General features: G+C 33.5%; 1 protein-coding gene and 1 pseudogene across 4 annotated transcripts in view; one reads left to right on the plus strand and one right to left on the minus strand.

Moving 5' to 3' along the window:
• Positions 1 to 18,714, minus strand: part of CDK19 (cyclin dependent kinase 19) — a 124,425-nt gene that overhangs the window by 8,919 nt on the left and 96,792 nt on the right. For all 4 annotated transcript variants that reach the window (XM_039870382.1, XM_039870392.1, XM_039870409.1 and 1 more), the window contains 5 exons: positions 13,915 to 13,972; positions 9,098 to 9,229; positions 4,943 to 5,086; positions 4,705 to 4,774; positions 179 to 251 (listed from right to left, as the gene is read on the minus strand). In XM_039870382.1, the coding sequence (XP_039726316.1) occupies positions 179 to 251; positions 4,705 to 4,774; positions 4,943 to 5,086; positions 9,098 to 9,229; positions 13,915 to 13,972 (477 nt within the window). The remainder of the gene's footprint in view (positions 1 to 178; positions 252 to 4,704; positions 4,775 to 4,942; positions 5,087 to 9,097; positions 9,230 to 13,914; positions 13,973 to 18,714) is intronic.
• LOC120610850 (uncharacterized) lies at positions 4,001 to 4,113 on the plus strand (annotated as a pseudogene).

An 18,714-nucleotide genomic window follows, 5' to 3' on the forward strand; every position in this document is an offset into this window, starting at 1 on the left:
TAAAAAATAACACTAGAAGTCAAGGGTGACATCTCAAAAGGTAAATATTTAATTTTGTCCCAGCATCCACCAATTTCTTTTCTTTCTTAAGAGAAGGAATAGCTGGGACAATCCATGGGAAATGGAATGAGGCGAGAGCTGAGGATCTGAAGCCCCTGTCTGGGAGAGATTCACCTACCAAGAGGAACACTTTGCTGTCAGGTTTGACCTTGTGTTTCTCCATGTACTTTATGAGGCTACTGTTGGCATACCTGCAAGGATACAACAATCACACGTCATTGGAGAACATGCGCATCATTTATGTTTTTTAACAGAAAGCTCCAAGATTGGTTTTCCTATAAGGTATATGTTTATGCCATTGTTTTTTCTGTTTAAAATGGAACTCGAAACCAAATATTGGTCAATGTGTGGAGAAACAGGAGTTGTTACATACTGCATGCAAGAATTTACACTGTTATAAGCACTTTGGAAAATAATTATGTATTAACAATTAGGGTTGAAAATGTGAATATCTTATGACCCACCCATTCCTTACTTAGGGACATACTCTAGTCTAAGAGAGATTTTTGCACATGTATTTCAGGATACATGGACAAAATATGATCTTGGAAGCATTGTTGTAATAGAAAAAACCTGTAAACAACCCAAATGTCTATCTGCTAAAGAATAGGTAATTAAATTGTTATGTATTCACAGAATGGAACGTTAACAATAGTAGAAATGAATACAGAGGTTGAATGGAGGAAAAAAGCAAATTGCAGAACAGTACAGGACTGTTTATATAAAAAGTTCAAAGCTATGTTAAATTCAACAATAGTTTATTTAATGATACATATGTAGTAAAACTATAATGAAAAATGAGGATCGGTAAACACAAATTAAGAACAGTGGCCACCCTCTGGGAGGGATGTCAACAGAAAGGAAAGGCCCAGAGAGCACTTCAGCGATCTTAGCGATGTTCTGTTTCTTCGGTTGAGGGGTGAATTGAGGGGTATTCACTTTATTATTATAAATAGACTACATATTTTCATCATACACATTCTTTCCTATACATGAAATATTTCAAATTAAAAAGTTTAAAAAACGGGTAATATATGTTCATGGTAGAAAATTTAGAGAATATAGAAAACTGTAAAGAATAAAATTAAAGTCACTCATAATCAAGTCATTCAGTAATAAAGAACCACTGTCAAGATTTTGACAATTTCCTGTGGCATTTTATAGAGAGATATTACAAACACTGGAGAATTTTTGTTGTTTTTACAAAATTGGGATCATATTGTACAAATTGTTCTTTTTTCACTTAACATTGCTTCATAAACATTTTTCCTTGTCAAATGCTCTTTAAACTTATTATTTGTAGTGGTTGTGTTACTAATATTGTTTGTGTCATATTAGTTATGAAATGCAGGTCCTCGTAGGTAAATCTGGTACACACTGCAGGAAGACAACAATGCAGAGTAGGTGAAAATCACAGACCCCTACCCGACCATGACTCAGTCATTCACCAGTTGTGTGATTTTGGTTCAGTTAACCTCTAGGAAAGGCTTAGGTTCCTCTGAAAAATGATTATAATCATACCCACAGAACAAAATCTTGAAATTATTAGGTCAAAGGGTATAAACATTTCAAAGCTTTTTTAAATGTGTTCTAGAACCTTGCTACACACACCTGGCCCTCAGATTTGGAGCATGAGCACCTGAGAACCTGCATTAGCAATGCATTTTCGGGTTCCATCCCAGATTCTGAACTAGAATCTGCATTTTAACAAGGTCCCTAGGTGATCTGTAGGTACATTAAAGTTTAAGAAGCCTTCATTATCAACAGTAGCATACAAATAAAATGTTCATTATACCTTTGCCAACCAACACTGGGTATTTTCATTTTAAAAATCTTTGCTATGTATATTAATTTTTTTTCCTTCTATACCAGGAACATTTTTATTGCCAAGGTAGCCACTGAGTTTGGTAATGGGAAGAAACTTTAAGTAGAAATGAAGTCTGTCTACGATTTTTTGGTTTCTATGTTGAATCGACTGATTTCTTGGGTTAACTCCAGACTCAAAGTTATTTGTTTCTATCGTCGCATAAAAAGCCTTGAACTTCAGAAATCCTATTGCTCAATTCCCAATGTGGTTTCTTCTTATATCTCCTAGTATTTTAGTTAACCTGAATTGTTTGTCATTTTCTGAATTATCCTCTTCAGATTTGTTAGTTTGAAGCTGAACGGTTTTCAAAGTAATTAAAACTCTTTATATACATTATGAAGCATTTTATCAGACCATGTTTATTTGAACATTCAATCTCTAAAGTAAACCTAATGATTTTCTTTCAGTTCTCTTTTGACCTTGCTTTCTAATGAGCTAATAAGTGCTGACACTTTTAGAAAGAGTACAGAAATTTCTTTTGTTATCCTCCCCAATTCACTTTGGAAATAAGCTTTGGGGTTCTTTTTATCTGATATAATGAAAACAAATTACTCTTTCACTTTTTATGCCATTTGAAATAGTATTTCCTGGAACTTTTTTCTTTATTATATTTTACTTTAATGACTTGGATGTATTATATTAGATTTAGCTAGTTTTTAATAAATCTCATTTTATCTCATGTAACAGTAGTCTACTTTTACATGGGTAGAATTGTTTACTTAGGAAGTACGGGCTATTATCTCTAAACTTTTTCTATTCTTTTTCTAACTGGATATCATTTATTTTTTAAAATTTCTTTAATTTTAAAATTTCTTCTTTAATTTTTGGTTGTTATAAACACTATTGTTTTTTTGATAAAAAAATTTCCTTTGATCTTTAAATACTAAATTAAATGTTAAGCATCTTCATTAATTTTCTCCATTTTTTATATTATTAGAGTATCTTGAATTACTTGAACCATTTTTACTGAATACCCATTTGACAAGTAACTAATGAGCATGTATTATGTACCAGACCCTGTACATATGGGGAGGCATATAATGGTATGTAAAATAGACAGGATCCATACTATCTAGAGGGAAAGGTAGATAAGTATTCAAAAGCCAACTGTAGTGCTAAGTTATCAATGCACTACACCTAATTCAGACCTGGAAGGTCAGGGAAGGACTCATCAGGCAAGTGATGACTAAGCCAAGACCTAAAGGATAAATAAAAAGGATAAAGAGGAGTGAGTCTGATGAAATGGGTGGAAGGAAAGTACATCTTAAACTGAGGGAACAGCATGTATAAAAATCCAAAGGGGAAAAAAAAGCTCAGGATGTTTGAGGTTCTTAAAGAAATTCAGATATCTAGGCTATAGAATACAAAGTGAAGAGTGGTTTGGGAGATGAATTTGGTGATGTAGAAGCCAAGGCTTTGTTAGCTGTATTATGGAATTGAGAACAATGGAGACTTAAGAGCAACTAAAAGACCGACATGATCGAATTTGCTTTTGGCAATGATTGCAGTATAGTAAGCTGGAATGAAGACTGGAGGTGGGACTTAGGAGGCCACTGCAGGGTTCTAAGTGAGAGAGTGGTGGTCTGCACTTGAATGGTGGCAGGGTAAATGAAGAGAAATACAAAGATTCAAAGGATATTTAGAACAAAGAACTGACTGGATTTCATATTTGGACATAGGGAGTAGTTTAAAACAGAAGAGAGTGAGACAGAATCAGGGATATTTCTCCTGTCTTTGGCTTCAACAATTAGGTGAGTTGAGGCATGTACGTTGAGTAGAATCGTAAGATATAAGATAGGAAATATAGCAGGAGGAGAGGTGTAAGAGCATAAATGAGTTCGGTTTTGGACATTTAATTTTAAGTATTTAGGAAACATTCAAGTTGGGACTCCATAAGACAATTAGATAAATGGGTCTGAAACTTGGAAAAGAGATCTGAGTAGGATATATAAATTGGGAGTTATCAGCATAACTGATGGTAAATTATGGCCACAGAATTGTGGAGACTGCCTGGGAACAAGTCTAGAGAAAAGAAAACCTTGAGCAAATCAGTGCTATCTAAGAGATGGATGGGTATTGTATGAAAGGAGAGAAGGTTAGCACTCCCCTTGGCAAGGATGGAAGAGGCCTTTGAGTCTGACAACAGGCATCTAATTATATTTTTGTTGTTGTTGTTGTTGTTTTTTAAAGAGATAGGTAGAGGCAAAGGATTCCACCAAGGACTGTGTAACAGAGGGGCCAAAAGTGATTGGTGCCATTCTCACTTCTCTTTATGATGTCTGCTTTTATTCCTACAAGCCATCCTGTCCTAAAAGTTTTCCATTAAGCTGTCCAAAAGAGAACCTCTTCTACCTTTTCCTCCAGGCATGCCTATTTATAACAAACTTTTCACTTCTACTCAATGTACATGTCCCCACCAGTTACTCAGATCCCAAGCCATGTGTTCCTCCTTCTTGGTTCCTAGTCCAGCATTTCAGTCATCAGTCAATACTTGAATAAAGATAAAATCACAGTTGTAGTCTTGAACTGAGTCCTTATCATGCTAAAACATAAATGACATTTAAACTATCTACTGACCCATAACTTCTTAGAAGTTTTTAAATACTACAGCCTATGCCTGGCATATATGTGAATAACATCTGGAATATTTTCTTTGAACCACTGGTGCAATTAATATACTGAAATCTAAGTTTCTGGTTTAAATAATAATCTATATCTGCTTGTTTGTTTTTTTTAAAGAATTAATTTAAATACTTCCCATTGAAGTTACTACTTACGTTGTTCTTCTAAAGTCTTTTTGAAGTGTGGGGTATTCTGGCATCTTTCTAATATCTTCCCAGTCTTTATCTTACAAAAAAAGATTGAATATTGTTATAGGAAATAATGTATTACTTTTATCAAAACTTTCCTAGTTATTTTAGCTTAAAAGATATATAAAATTACTTAAAATATGCTTTTGAAAAGTAATGATTTTGAAATACCATTTCAAATATTTTAAAAAGGAAAATAAATTACCTGCAGGAAACCCCATGACACTAAATATCCGATCCAGTTGATCATGATGGAAGGGATTGCTTGTTTTTATATCTTCCTGACGACAGTGAAAAATAGGTTCTGAAGTCAACAATTCAGCGAATATGCAACCTATTGCCCATATATCTATGAAGAAAAAAAAACAAGCTTGTGTAAACATTTATTATATTTCTTTGGTTGTAATTCCTGGGTATAATCACAACCTACATATAAAAATACTTTTCAGGGAAGCAATACACAAAGTACAATAAGTGTATTAAGAAAACGAGACATGAATAGCTGATCATCACACATTGAAAGCCAACTAAAAAAACATTTATTTATATATTTCCTGATGAAGATAATTGTGGGAAACTCAATTTAGCAAGCAATAAATTTATATTTAGGCAAAAGCCTTTCCAACCACTATTAATAATTCAATTATGAAAGCATTCAACTAATAATCTAATACAGGACATAATACCCAAGATTTGATAGACTAAAACAATATCATCATGGTCAGGTATGGCAATATATTTTTTTAAAGCAATCGAATGCATAATGATAGAGAAGAATTTCTGAGTTGTGAGGATAGATCAAGAGTATAGGCCACATAAAATGATTTGGATAAACTCAACTTTTGTCTGAAAGACTACCAACTTCAGTTTTTTTTTGTTTTGTTTTGTTTTTGTTTTTTAACAAATTGTAAGTCTAGAAGCTGATCAAAACACCAGTAGACCTCAGCAGAGATAAATGTTATCTAAATATACTCACCTAGATGTTTACTCAATCCTCCAAAATCTCAGGATAAAGTTAGGCATCTTTAAAAGTTTTATTAACTATTTCAAATCACCAGTTATAGATTATTCTATTTGGATTTTATACATTGAAAAACTAATTTAGATTCTGAGACTGTATTATATAATAATGTTTTGCCAAATATACATGTGAATTAATTTTTGTAAGATGTATATTCATATTTATCCACTTAAATAAAGCTGTTTAATTAGTATTTTTTTAAGTTAGTAATGTATGAACTATATATAGTACAGTATAGAAAGTAGTGTTTAGTAGCCTACCAAATGTGAAAATCACATTCTGTAGAAAAGCTAAATAAAAAAGTCTAATAATATCCATCAGCTAGAATGAGTGTTTGTATGCTCTTTTGTAAAACAAATTACCAAATGTTTAAAAAATATATAAAGTAATATCTCACATATTTGACTCCATTCAGGAATGGTTTCCTACCACATAAGTTAGCCTTCTGGATAATGGAAACATATCCTTTCAATAACTATTTTTTATTACACCTCTACCTGCCATCTTAAGAGGCTATAAAATATAATTTGATCTTTCTTAATGATGCAGGAGGGTCATCACTATGAACGTTCATCACTAAAGAGTAGAGTAGAAACGCTGTTCAGTGTCCGCTCTTTCTTTCTCTCTCCCACATCATGTTGGTTGTCACTCTTACCTCTGATGATCCCATCTCTCTTCCTGTGGTCTGCCTCTACTGTGCATTCAACTGGAACTACTACTGTAAGTTGCTGGTCATGCCAATTCCTGGTTTGTCCTCAATTCAAAGGACAGGAGCCAGGATCTAGAGTTCTCTGAGAACTGCTAAGAGAACCTCAGTTTACAGGTAGTGTAATATCCTAGGGATGCCTGATTCATATTAGCCTCTAATTTTAAATGGTCATCTGGACATTGTACCATAAATACCCATTTCTCTTTTCTTTTTCCTCTATTAATGACTTATTCTCCTCTCTTTCTCACACACACACAGAGCCACTCCCCTCCCTCACTAAACGTCATTCCATAAACCTCCACTGATATCAAATCATCGAACTCTCTTATTTCTATGCTTTGAATAGAAATATTCATATCTGACATAAACCAGATATAGAGAAGAGTAAGAATGAGTGAATGTGTGTGTGCTCATATGTCTGCTATGAATATATTTCAATCTTAAAGATAATTGATTTGGGGATTATTTTTTCTATGTCTTAACTTTGTTCCTAACTTCTACCCAAAATGGATAACTGGGACTTGACTGAAATTAGAAATTAGTGATTATACTTTTATCTTTGAGTAAGTGGTAAATCTCATTTACTGAGCAAGTAAGTTACTAGCTGCTTAAAATTCAATTTCGGTTCTCCTTACCCTGAGAAAACAAGAAATATAGTTACTTTCCAATTGACACCCAATTATCTTTATTTCCAAAAAAACACGTCCATTTTTATTTCAACAAAATGGCAATTAATCATAAAATATTCAAAAAACTGTGCTTCTCAAAGTATGGGCTGTCAGTGTGTAGACCACATACCACAGAATCACCTAATGGTACATGTTAAAAATGGGCCTTACCATGGATTTCGTATAAGAATCTCTAAGAGTGGGACAGACTTTGGTGAGGAGTCATTTAGTATTTTGGCTGAATTTGTCTTTCCTTACTGGAAATCACCCTTCTAGATATAGGCTGTAGCAGTGCTTGGTGAGAGTCCAACACATGGATTTCTACTGTCATCACAGCTTCTACTCTCCACCAGGTGCCCTGGGTTATTTCACCATTAATTCTGTTCTGAGGTACCACCCCTGTTGTTTCCAACTAACACTTCCCCTTCCTCTGTCTCACTTTCAGTCTCCCCCTATCCTCTGGTGCCTTCTGAAATTGTCTACAAGATTTTACTGGTTCTCAATAGAGACTTAATAACAGAAAAAACAAATATAATTCTAAAAGTCTCAAAAATACAGCCCTACTATAAAAGTTACTCATTGAAATATAGAATCAGGCTCTGATTCTTACTCCTCATTCTTAGGAGCACTCCATTCCTTCCATGTGCTTTTTGTAGTTTTCCCTTCTTTACCCTTCATAGACAGCTGCCATTGTCCATTGCTGACAACATGGGCTTGGCTGCCTTACTATGCCTTACTATGGGCTCGACTGCTAGGGGAAAGGTCCACAGTCAGTCTGACATTCCTCTACTGTCAAACACATACTGGTTTTCCTCATAGTGTTGAGGCTACTCATGGGCTTTTTCACGAATTTAATGAAATTTTTAAGCAAGTATTACAATATTCCAGCACTGTGCTAATGTCTCAGTCACTGGACAAAGTATAAATGTGTTCTGGATGTCTGAGTTTTGCAGAAATTAGACCTCCTAATGAGGGAGGACGTTATTATAATTAAATTTTTGTTTCCCTTTTTACCAATGAATAGATTAATTATCAGTCTAATCTTTCCAAATATAAGAACTTTAGTACTTTGAGTGTCACCAGGTTTTTCATAAGCTTAACAGAGAAAGAATTGTCTATATAAAAGGAAAATCTAAAGAAATATACTTAGCAAATTTAGGTACCTTATAGAACTAGCCCTTCACATCAATAGCACTATTTACTCCTTCCCTACCCTCTCTTTTTAGCTCCTTTAAAGAAATCTCTAGGTTTGAGGAGGGCTCTCTCTTCCTCCCTCAGGTCGCAGTTGGATCCTCTGAGGACAATATGGTGCTACCAGGTAGAAAAACTTCTGATGCTTCTGTTCTGAAGCAGACTTTAAATCCCACAGAGAGTGTATTTATAACAGATTTTCTTATTCGTTTTTTTTGCTTTTGTTTTTTTTAACTGGGAGAGATGGTAAGATGAGGAGCATAGCTAATCCACCTAGACTCTATTTCCTACCTTAATGGAGAAACTGCCATTCTGATAACTGTAGTGGTAAGAAGGAAGGATTAGTCATATTGTTTCTTGCTTAGGGAAAGGCTGGCTAACTTTTCCCCAGATAGAAGGGGCTCTTCCAACGCCACACTACTCCCATTTTCTTTTTGTGAAGAAAACAATTCCAAACCTCTCTCCAGTTCTTCTGATCAATAGCTGGTAAGTGCAAAATAAAATTTGCATGTTATCATTTCCATAGCAAGTCAAGAAGATCAGATACCTCTATTCTCTACAAGAAAATTCTTTCTTCTTTTAAAAGAACCATTTTCTCCTATACAGTTAAAAATCCAAATCTATCAGACTATGAAATCTAGGAATATAAAAGACAACAGGACTTTTACAAAGAGATACAAAGTGGTTTTTATAAAGCAGCCTTATTATTATACCATTTGGTATTCATGATAATTCAATGCCAAGAGAGTAAATCATTTTATACTAACTTACCAATGGCCTTTGTATAATGCCTTGCACCAAGCAAAAGTTCTGGAGCCCGATACCAAAAGGTCACAACTACTGGATCCAAATCTGCAAGTGGCTTTAGAGGAGAATTAAATAATCTGGCAAAACCCATGTCAGCTAAAAAATAAAAAAAAATAATAATATAAAACTCAGTTTGGCATGGTATTAGAATCATGGCAAGTTACTAACCTCATAAAGGAATCCTGTTCCTTCCTTTTGAACCAGTGGTCTGTACCAGGCACCAGATTTCTCCTTCTGAGGTAGATACTATTATTGTGCCTACTTTACTGATTAAGAAACTGAGTCTTAAAGACATTCTGACTTGCCCAAGGTCGTAGAGCTATTGAGTACAGAGTCAGAATTAGAATCCAGGTCTGACTTCAGATTTCTGTCTTTAAGAGACAATTACAATAACATTCTTAGATTTCTTTTTAAATTGAAAATAGTGTAAAAGCTTCCATGATCTTAGTTCAGTGTATGCTGCAGTTGGTTCTTGTAGACTCATGAGTGCCAATTTGTATGTATATTTAATCAACTCTGAGCTCAGTGGCATCATGTTGGTTGCTTAAAACTGGCTATGGTAGTATTTACATCATAAAAAACAGCAAATGCTACAAATTGGAGCTTTTTTCCCTCAGAGCCTGTTACCAGCATATCACTTACATGTTTCCAAGCACATGTAGAGAACACATGAGATAATTTGTTGTAATCCAGCATTTAACAAAGGTCTACACCAAAGCTAACTGATATAAATATTAGAGAAGTACAAAAGTAGTAAAAAGACTATTACTAAATAAGGTTCCAGAGACTAATTTTCTTAAGATTTCAAAAACAACAAGTACCTTATATCTACAAAGCATATTAGTTTATAAACGGTTTTCACATACACCATATATCACTTCATTTAATCCTCATAAGAACACTGGTTTAATAAGGATTTTGGTCCCCACTTCTGAGATAAAGAATCTAAGGCCCAAAGCAGTTAAACAACTTGCCCATGGTCATAGAGATAGTAAGTAAAAGATACCAGTCCTCAAGCAAAAACCATGTTATATATATAATCTAATAGCTACGTTCTTAACCACTGATCTGACATCCAGTAAATTATACATGTCATTATTATATGTCACAAAGGTAAAATCACAAGAATTATAAACCTCTGTAATTTGAAATATATAATATACACAGTGTATTTTTATTATAAGGGGACCCAATGTATTATAAAATGCACAAATAGTACATAAAATTTCAACTACAGAGAATCATTTAATCTAAAACTAATACGCTATGCTACAACATACATTAAAATTTTAATTTAATTAGAGTTTGAATAATTATAAGACTTTCTGAAAATGCTTTGGAGAAGCGAGGTCTTAAAAAATAAAGCTGTCCAAGGAAGTCTGTGCTAATGCCTACTCTTTCTGAACTAAATTTCTCTATAGCAAATGATGATATTCTACCAATACTATATCTACTTCAAAGCACTGCTTTATGTACTTAACAGATGCTGACTGTTGTTAATGACTAAGTAATATGATGGAATGCTGTTCCACCCATTGAAAAGAATTTTGAAGTAAAGGCTAAATAAAGCCAGTATTTCTCCCTTTATGCTCTACCTCCTTAGTTTATCTAAGCCACATCTATTCACTGTCAAATGAAATCAAGGCCAGAGAGCACAATAAACATTCTTAAAACAATTCCTGTTTATTGTATGAACTTCAAAAGAGTTTCAAACTATTTTTAAAATAATTACTAATTTAGATAAAAGATACCTTAGCCTAAATATTACTAACAGTTGTTTTGCTAAAATTAGATATGAGTGAAATTTTCAATTCAACTGGTAGCGGTAGTAAAATTCTGGTGTGGATGCTGATTAGGCCATCTCATGTGACAGAAAAACAGCAAGAGACAAGGTCTACAACAAGGAGCTTAAATGAAAGTGAGATGACATAATACACGGAATGGACCCCCAAAAAAGGATAAGTACTGTAAGAAAAAAGGAAAGTTGCTACTGCTTTCTACTTGACTCTGAGTCCCGTGATGGAAGAGTCCACATCTCCTTCACAGTTTTATCTGGAATGATGTTTGATAAACATTTGTAGAAGTGGACTAAATTGAAAGTAGACAGAACTTGAGCTGGATTCTGAAGGATAAATTGTTGTGAATAGTAAAGAAGGCAATAAGCATTTTAGGTAAGATATAGGAAGTCTTTAGGTTGCTGAGGAGGGAAAGGCTCATATACAGGGAAGGGCATAATGTGTTTTCCATTAGGCTATGCTTTTCTTATCAGCCAAAAAAGAACTGCATTAAAGTGTTAAGCACAGGGATCAGAGGATTACTAATTTTAAAAGAAATAGTGTGCTATTAAAACAAAATTTAAAGCAATTTAACAATGAGATTATTTATTTGACCTTTATTATTAATTATTGCTTACTTTGAACCCTGTTTTATCCCTAATCTTGGATAAAATTGTAATCCTAAAATCGTAATCCTTAATCGTAACAGTAGGGCAACTAACTAGCCTGGCTAGAATACAGAATTTATATTGAGAAACAGTAGAGATATTTGGGAGTAGTAAGAAGACATTAAGTTTGGGTGACTGTGTTAAATGTGACGATGGGTATGAATAAGGGAAAGTATAAGATGATGGTGAATTTGGTTTGGAATAATAGAGTATAGATGGCCAACAAGACAACCAAATAAAGACAAAGATTTCACCTAGGGTGAGAGAACAGAATCTGAGATCCAGTTCTTAGAATAATTTTCATAGAATCCAAGATTTTGAGGCCACAACTTATCAATTCCCTAAAAAAGTAATTGTAAAGGGAGGCCATGTCCTAAGCCAGTGCCTAGGGTGTCTTAATAGGAGTAAGAGGCAATAATGAATAAAAATACCGAGGTAACAGTGAAAGTGATATATAAGAAAATAGAATTATGTGATGTCATATAGAAAAAAAGTTCCAAGGTCAGACTTGTCAGAAAAACAAATGGCTAAGGCAATAAAGGAAAATGGAGGCCACTAGATTTAGTAAGATAGAAGTCAAAGGTGTCCTTTTAGAGAGCAATTTCTAAAGGGGATGGGATTAGAGGCCAGATTATAATAAATTAGGGTGAATAGAACCAATGGGTGAATATCATGTGTGCTAGAAGTAGAAGAAAAAAGTAAAAATAAAATAAATGGTAAAGAAAAGAAAGTGGATATGAGAAGATTTATTTTAAAATTGGGAAGAGGACCATGAATGTTTAAAGGTGAAGAGGAGAAACTGGAGAAGGGGTGAAGGGAGATCCTATAATATGAGGAACTTAAGGATAGCAGGAAGATTATTTAGAAGCTAAGAAGGGCACTAGATGGGTCTTAGAAGCAAAGAGTCACTCTTTCTCTAACAGTTTCAAAGGCAGAGCTGTGCTGACAAGAAGTGGTCAGTAAGGTCATACCAGATAGCTTTGATATCACTAAGTATCAATGTTGGCAGGGAAAGAGACTCTGGATTTGGAATTCAAGTCCTTCCTTTGAAAGGCTAAACAAGCTACAACCTATCTAAATCCAGCTTTCCTTATCTGCAATACCTACCACAGAGAGTGGTTGTTTACAATAATGAGTTAACATATGAAAGTAAATATCACGGTGGATAGTAAACTGTCTACTTTACTGTATCTCACAGGAAGGAACCATTCTTTATTTCCCTTCCACTTTCACCAGTGTCTAGCAAAAAGTAGGTGCTCAAAAAATGCCTATAAGAAAAACAACATAAGAATGAGTGAGAAACAAGTGAGGAGTGGCAGAAAGGGGATGGGGAAGAAAGGTGAAGTGGAAAGAAAGTAGTAACCTGGTTCCTAATTAACATCAGCAAAACTTTTGAATGACTGAATTGCAGTAAACTCAGAGTAGAAGTTTAAAGAAAAGGTTTACAATGGCTTCTTCAGGAACTGGGATAGTGAATTAATTGGAGCAGTAGAAGACCAAGCAGCAGGGCAGGGTCAGCTGAAGTAGGACAGAATGAATTTATAGTAGGTCAAGTTAGCACAATTTTGCACCAACCCTAGCATGGTATATTCTAATAGCAAAGAAAGCATGTTGATGAAACAACTTTTATTTCAAAAACCTTCTAAAAAACATCGAACATTCAATAAATATAATTTTTATTAAAAGAAATTAGAATAAAGCATTTCTTAGCTCATTTTCTCCCAAATATGTCAGAGGTATAAATATGTTAATTTTTTTTAGAAACTTCAGGGTTTTAAAGGAAATTTTAATATCCAGATTAAGGCTCCTGCCAGTACCTTAATCTAAGACTGGCAAGTAAGAGTCTATAAACATATACATTCATTTGGAAAGCATACACAAATACGTATTCATTTGGTACCTGGCAAAGGACATATGTGGCAGGAGGGATGGGAGGAGTGGCGTGGGGAATCTGTGAAAATCTATATGTATTAGGTCAGGGTAGGTGGGATGTATTCAGGGAAAGAACATTTGATACAGCTGAGACAAAAGCAAGATTTAAGAAATTATGTTTAGGATGGCTGTGCAGGACAGTAATAGTGGCATAAACACATGCTTGGGGTTTTGTATGGGAATGAATTTTTTGTGGGCTTGCTTGTCTCAGCATAGAGTTATAGAACCTTATTTTGTGAATAAAGCTGAGGGTTTTTATAAACTATCTACGTTTTCAACATTTTTTTCTAAAAATACTATGAAGAAGTAATTTTTAAATGAATTACTTAAATAAATATTAAAATGGGAAACCATCTTTGCAGTCACTTCAGTTTCTTAACAAATTATTTTAGAAATAATTACCTACCTATTTTGACTCTCCCCCTTTCAGGACCTTCTCCCATTACTAGGATATTTGCTGGTTTCTAGAAATAAAAATAGAGCATTCAAATTACTATGTTTATTCTTTTGACATGCTCTAAAACAGAAAAACATTCTTACAATATGAAAATATCACTTCTATATGTTCATCCAAACTATAATCAAATATTAAGTACCTTCTATATAGTTAAAACATTTGATATCCTTAAAGTTAGTACTAACTTTCCATAAACAACTCTCCTATAGAAACATCTTATTTTCAAAATTATATCATATAAATAATTACAAAGGAATTAAGAATAGCATTTCTGTTTATCCCACAGAAGTAATAAATAATAATTTAAAAATCTGTACAAATTATAAATAGTCTGCTTGCTGTCCACAGCAGAGATCTTGTGGTTGAAAATTTTTATATAAAATTTCAAATCACAACACAATTACTTTCATTTAAATGAATCAAATAAAATATTCCTTGTTAAATAATTCTAAACTACTGTAGGAAAACATGATCAACCTTCAACAGATTCCATTAAAACTCATACGTGTTTTCAGCTATCATTCATATAAAGTGAGAAATTCCAAATATAATTCAAGAAGTAAGAAAATAAAAACCAAGGGGAATACAAAGCTACATAAAGAAAAGAGTAGGCTGCAGATGTATCCTTCATCCTCTTTTGCAGACATTTGGAAACAGAGGAACTGTGAAGATAGGCATTTGGACAAGTAAATCTCCTCTGTAAACTCTCTGTCCAAGGCCTTCTCGGCTGAAACAAAGAAGGAATTATGGAGCTGAGTAACGTCTTAAAGGAGAAATTAACAGGACTTTGTGACTAGTTGAAGTCAAAAAATTAAGTCAAAGGATGATAGAGATTTCACTAAGATTTCCACATCTGTATTATGGCTGACTAGGGGGCACTGTCATTACAGAACAAACACATGCTGTGTAAGAAACAATCCTTGAAGGATACCTGATCTCACAAGCAATCTCTAGCTTCACCCCAAATAAAGTATCCTGGTGGCTGCAGAGTGACAGAAAAGCAGGATAGGCCTGAGGGCGATGCCAACAATACCCTTCAGTGGGGACACTGAACCTTGGGCCACTAGCACAGCTGAGCCTGCTACCCATAATCAGCCAAGACTCTCAAGGGGACTAAAGTAAACCTAGATCCTATCAGTAGAAGCAAAAGGAAATCCTCTCTGGGGAAACACTTCCTAGCTGAGGCCTAAAGACTAAAGCAACACATTTCATGCTAAAAGCATATTATTTCCATAATGGATTAAAAAAAAAAAAAATCTATTCATATACTATTTCCAGGAGATCCTCTTAAGTGGAAGCACCATAAAAGCTGAAAATAAAAGTCTATTAAAAGATATATCAGGCAAACTGTGAAAAGAAAGCTGGATCAGCTACGGTAACATCTGACAAAATAGCTTTTAGGACAAAAGCATTATTAGGAGCAGAGATGGTAACTATATAATGATACAAGCAAGAGGCAACACTCCTAAACTTGTGATATACTTGAAATACATATAGCGAAAATTGATATAACTATATAACTTCAGGGAGGTACAAGACCAATGATAACATAGTTTTCTCACTGATGTGTCAAGTAGACAAAAGATTAGTAAGATACAGACTATCCAAAGGACACATTTAGTTAGGTTCATCTAGCAGTCATATACACAAATTCTTACTCAATAATTAGAGAATATATATTTTTCTCAAGCACACATGGAATACTTACAAATAGTGATTGTGTACTAGCAGATCTCAACAAATTCAAGGAATTGTTATCAAATAGGCTATGTTCTTTGACCACAAAGCAATTAAGTTAAAAGGCAATTATAAAAGTATAAATTTAAAAATCCATATATTTTGAAATTTAAAAATACTTCTAAACCACTCAGAGGAAAAAGGAGAAACGATGAAGAAGTTAAAAATACTCAGAAATGAAATAATGAAAGTATAACCTAGAAAAACCTGTGGAATGCAGCTAATGCTGTACTTACAAGGAAAATGTATAGCCTTGAAATATTTGTTAGGAAGGATGAAAATAATTATGTGCCCAAGTTAAAAAAAAAAAAAAGCTCAACATAATAAACCAAAAGAATCTAGAAGTAAAAAGATAAAGATAAGCATGGAAACCTACGAACTAGAGAGGATTTATGAAGCTTCTAGGACAATTAGAGCAAGAGAGAAGGTACAGATAAACAACATTACAAATTACAAAAAGGAATATAACTATAAACCCAATGGTTAGAAAAGTAAAAGAACCCTATGAAGAACTTTATTAATTTCAAAACATACAATATAAACAAAGTAAAAAAATGTAATCTACGAATTGACCCAGAATGGATTAGAAAGCCTGAAGAAACCAAGAAATGCTAAATAAATTTAAACTGTAGTTAAAAATCTTCCAAACAAGAAAACACCAGACCCCCAGATGATCAAAGAGGCAAGTTTTCCAAATTTTCAATGAACAGATAGTTTCAATCTTATTCAAACATTTTGAGAGACCAGAAAAAGAAGAAACGCTCCCAACACATTCTAGAAGGCTAGTATGACCTTGATAACAAAATCAAACAAAGTATGAGAAAGAAAATTTCCAGCCAACCTCACTCATGAGTATAGATGCAAAAATATTAAACAAAATATTATTAAGCCAAATCCAGAAACGGGAATGCCAAGATGGCCTAACATAAGAAAATCTGTATAAATCCATCACCATATTAACAGATTAAAGATAATTATCTTGAGAGTGGCTGGAAAACAGATTATCTTGACAGAGGCTGAAAAAAGCACCAGATAGAATTTAACACCCATTCATGATAAAAACGCTCACTGAGTTAGACTAGAAAAAAATGTCCTTAACCTGATAATGGGTACCAAAAATTAAGAAAGAAACACTGGAAGCATTCTCTTTAAAATCAGGAATAATGCAAGGATATCCACTACCACTTCTACAATCAACATTGTACTATAAGCCCAGCGTTAAAAAACAATAATTAAAAGCATGTAGATTGAAGAGGCAGAACCAAAATTATTTGCAAATGATGCAATTATCTACATAGAAAATGGAAAGTATTTACAAACAAATTATTATTAGTAAGAAGAGAGTTTAGTAAGATGACTGGCTAACTGAACAATATGAAAAAATCATCTGTATTTCCATATACCAGTAAAAACCTAGGAAATACAAATTTTTAGGCAGTATCTATAGCAACAAAAGAACTATAAGGTGCCTAGGAATGAATATACTAAAGGATGTACAAGATTTTTATACAGAACATCTTTAAACGTTATCTTAAATGACATTAAGAAGTCCTAAATAAAAGTCTTAAATAAAGGGCCCATGTTTATAGATAAAACGACTCATTATAGTAAAGACTACATTCAATTCTCCCCATACTGTAAATTCAATGCAACTTCAATCAAAATCTTATCAGGGTTTTTTTTTTATATCGTGGAACTTGAAAAGTTGGTTTAAAAATGTACGTGGAACAGCAAAGAACTAAGAATAGCCAAGATATTGTGAAGTGTTAGGGACAGAGGATGAAGAGAGGAATCTGGCTTAAAACATGATATCAAGATTTATCTTAAAGCTATTGCAATTAAGACAGGGTGATACTGGTACAGGGACAGATAAACTGATCCATGGGTTAGAAGAGAGTACCTAGGTGGAACCACGATACTGAGAGAACAGGAACTGCAGGTTAGTGGAGAAAGAAGGAACCATTCAATACATACTGCGGGCACAACAAGTTATCCAAATGGGGAAAAAATAAATAAAATGGATCCTTGCCTTATACCTCACACACATCAATTTCAGGTAGATTAAAGACTTAAAATATGGAAAGCAAAAGTTTAAAACTTTGGGGAGAAAAATATAGGAGAATATCTTTCTGACCCTGAGGTAAGGAAGAATTTCTTAAACAAGATACAAAAAATAATCATTAAAAAAAGACTGATAAATTTGGCTATTAAAATAACTTCCAATCATCGAAGATAAAGAAAATGAAAAGACAAAGCACAAACCAGCAGAGGTATTTGTACACACGTAAGTAACAAAGATTTAGTATCCAGAATAAAGAACTCCTACAAATCAATATGAAAAACAATCTAATAGAAAAATAGACAAAATGCCTGAACAGGTATTTAATAAAAGAAGAGACATGTTTAATCACTAAGCATATGAAAAAATGTTAAATGTCATCAATAATGAAGGAAATGCAAATTAAAATCACAGTGAGATACCATTTTACACCTAGTAGATTGGTTAAAAAATGTAAAACTATTGAATAAGAATTTAAAACTGTTGAATAGGAAGGGGAAAGTCCAATACATTGCTGGTGGGAGAATAAATTGGTATAACTTCTTTGAAAAGAATTTAGCATCATCTTGCAAAACTGAAAAATTGCGGACCCATCAACTCAGTAATTCCATTTTTAGATACATCAGAGAATGTTCCTAGAAGCACAGTTTATAATACAAAAAAAATACAGACACAATCCAGATTTCTAGCTAATAGGAAAATGGAGAAATTAATTATGGTAAAGTCATACGTGAATTTTAAAATAGCAGTGAAAATCAGTGTATTACAAACAAAGGTTAAAAAAAAAAGTTTGCATCTTGGAAGCATTATGTTGAATGAAAAAAAGCAAGTTTTAGGAGACTACAGCGGGATGCCATTTTCATAAAACTTAAAACCAAACAAAGCTAAAGAACATACTGTTTAGGCATACTTATAAATGTGATAAGCTTATTTTTAAAAAGGAGTGAATAACA

This window comes from Pteropus medius, unplaced genomic scaffold, assembly GCF_902729225.1.
Source record: "Pteropus medius unplaced genomic scaffold, Ma_sr-lr_union100, whole genome shotgun sequence".
Taxonomy (NCBI): Eukaryota; Metazoa; Chordata; class Mammalia; order Chiroptera; family Pteropodidae; genus Pteropus; species Pteropus medius.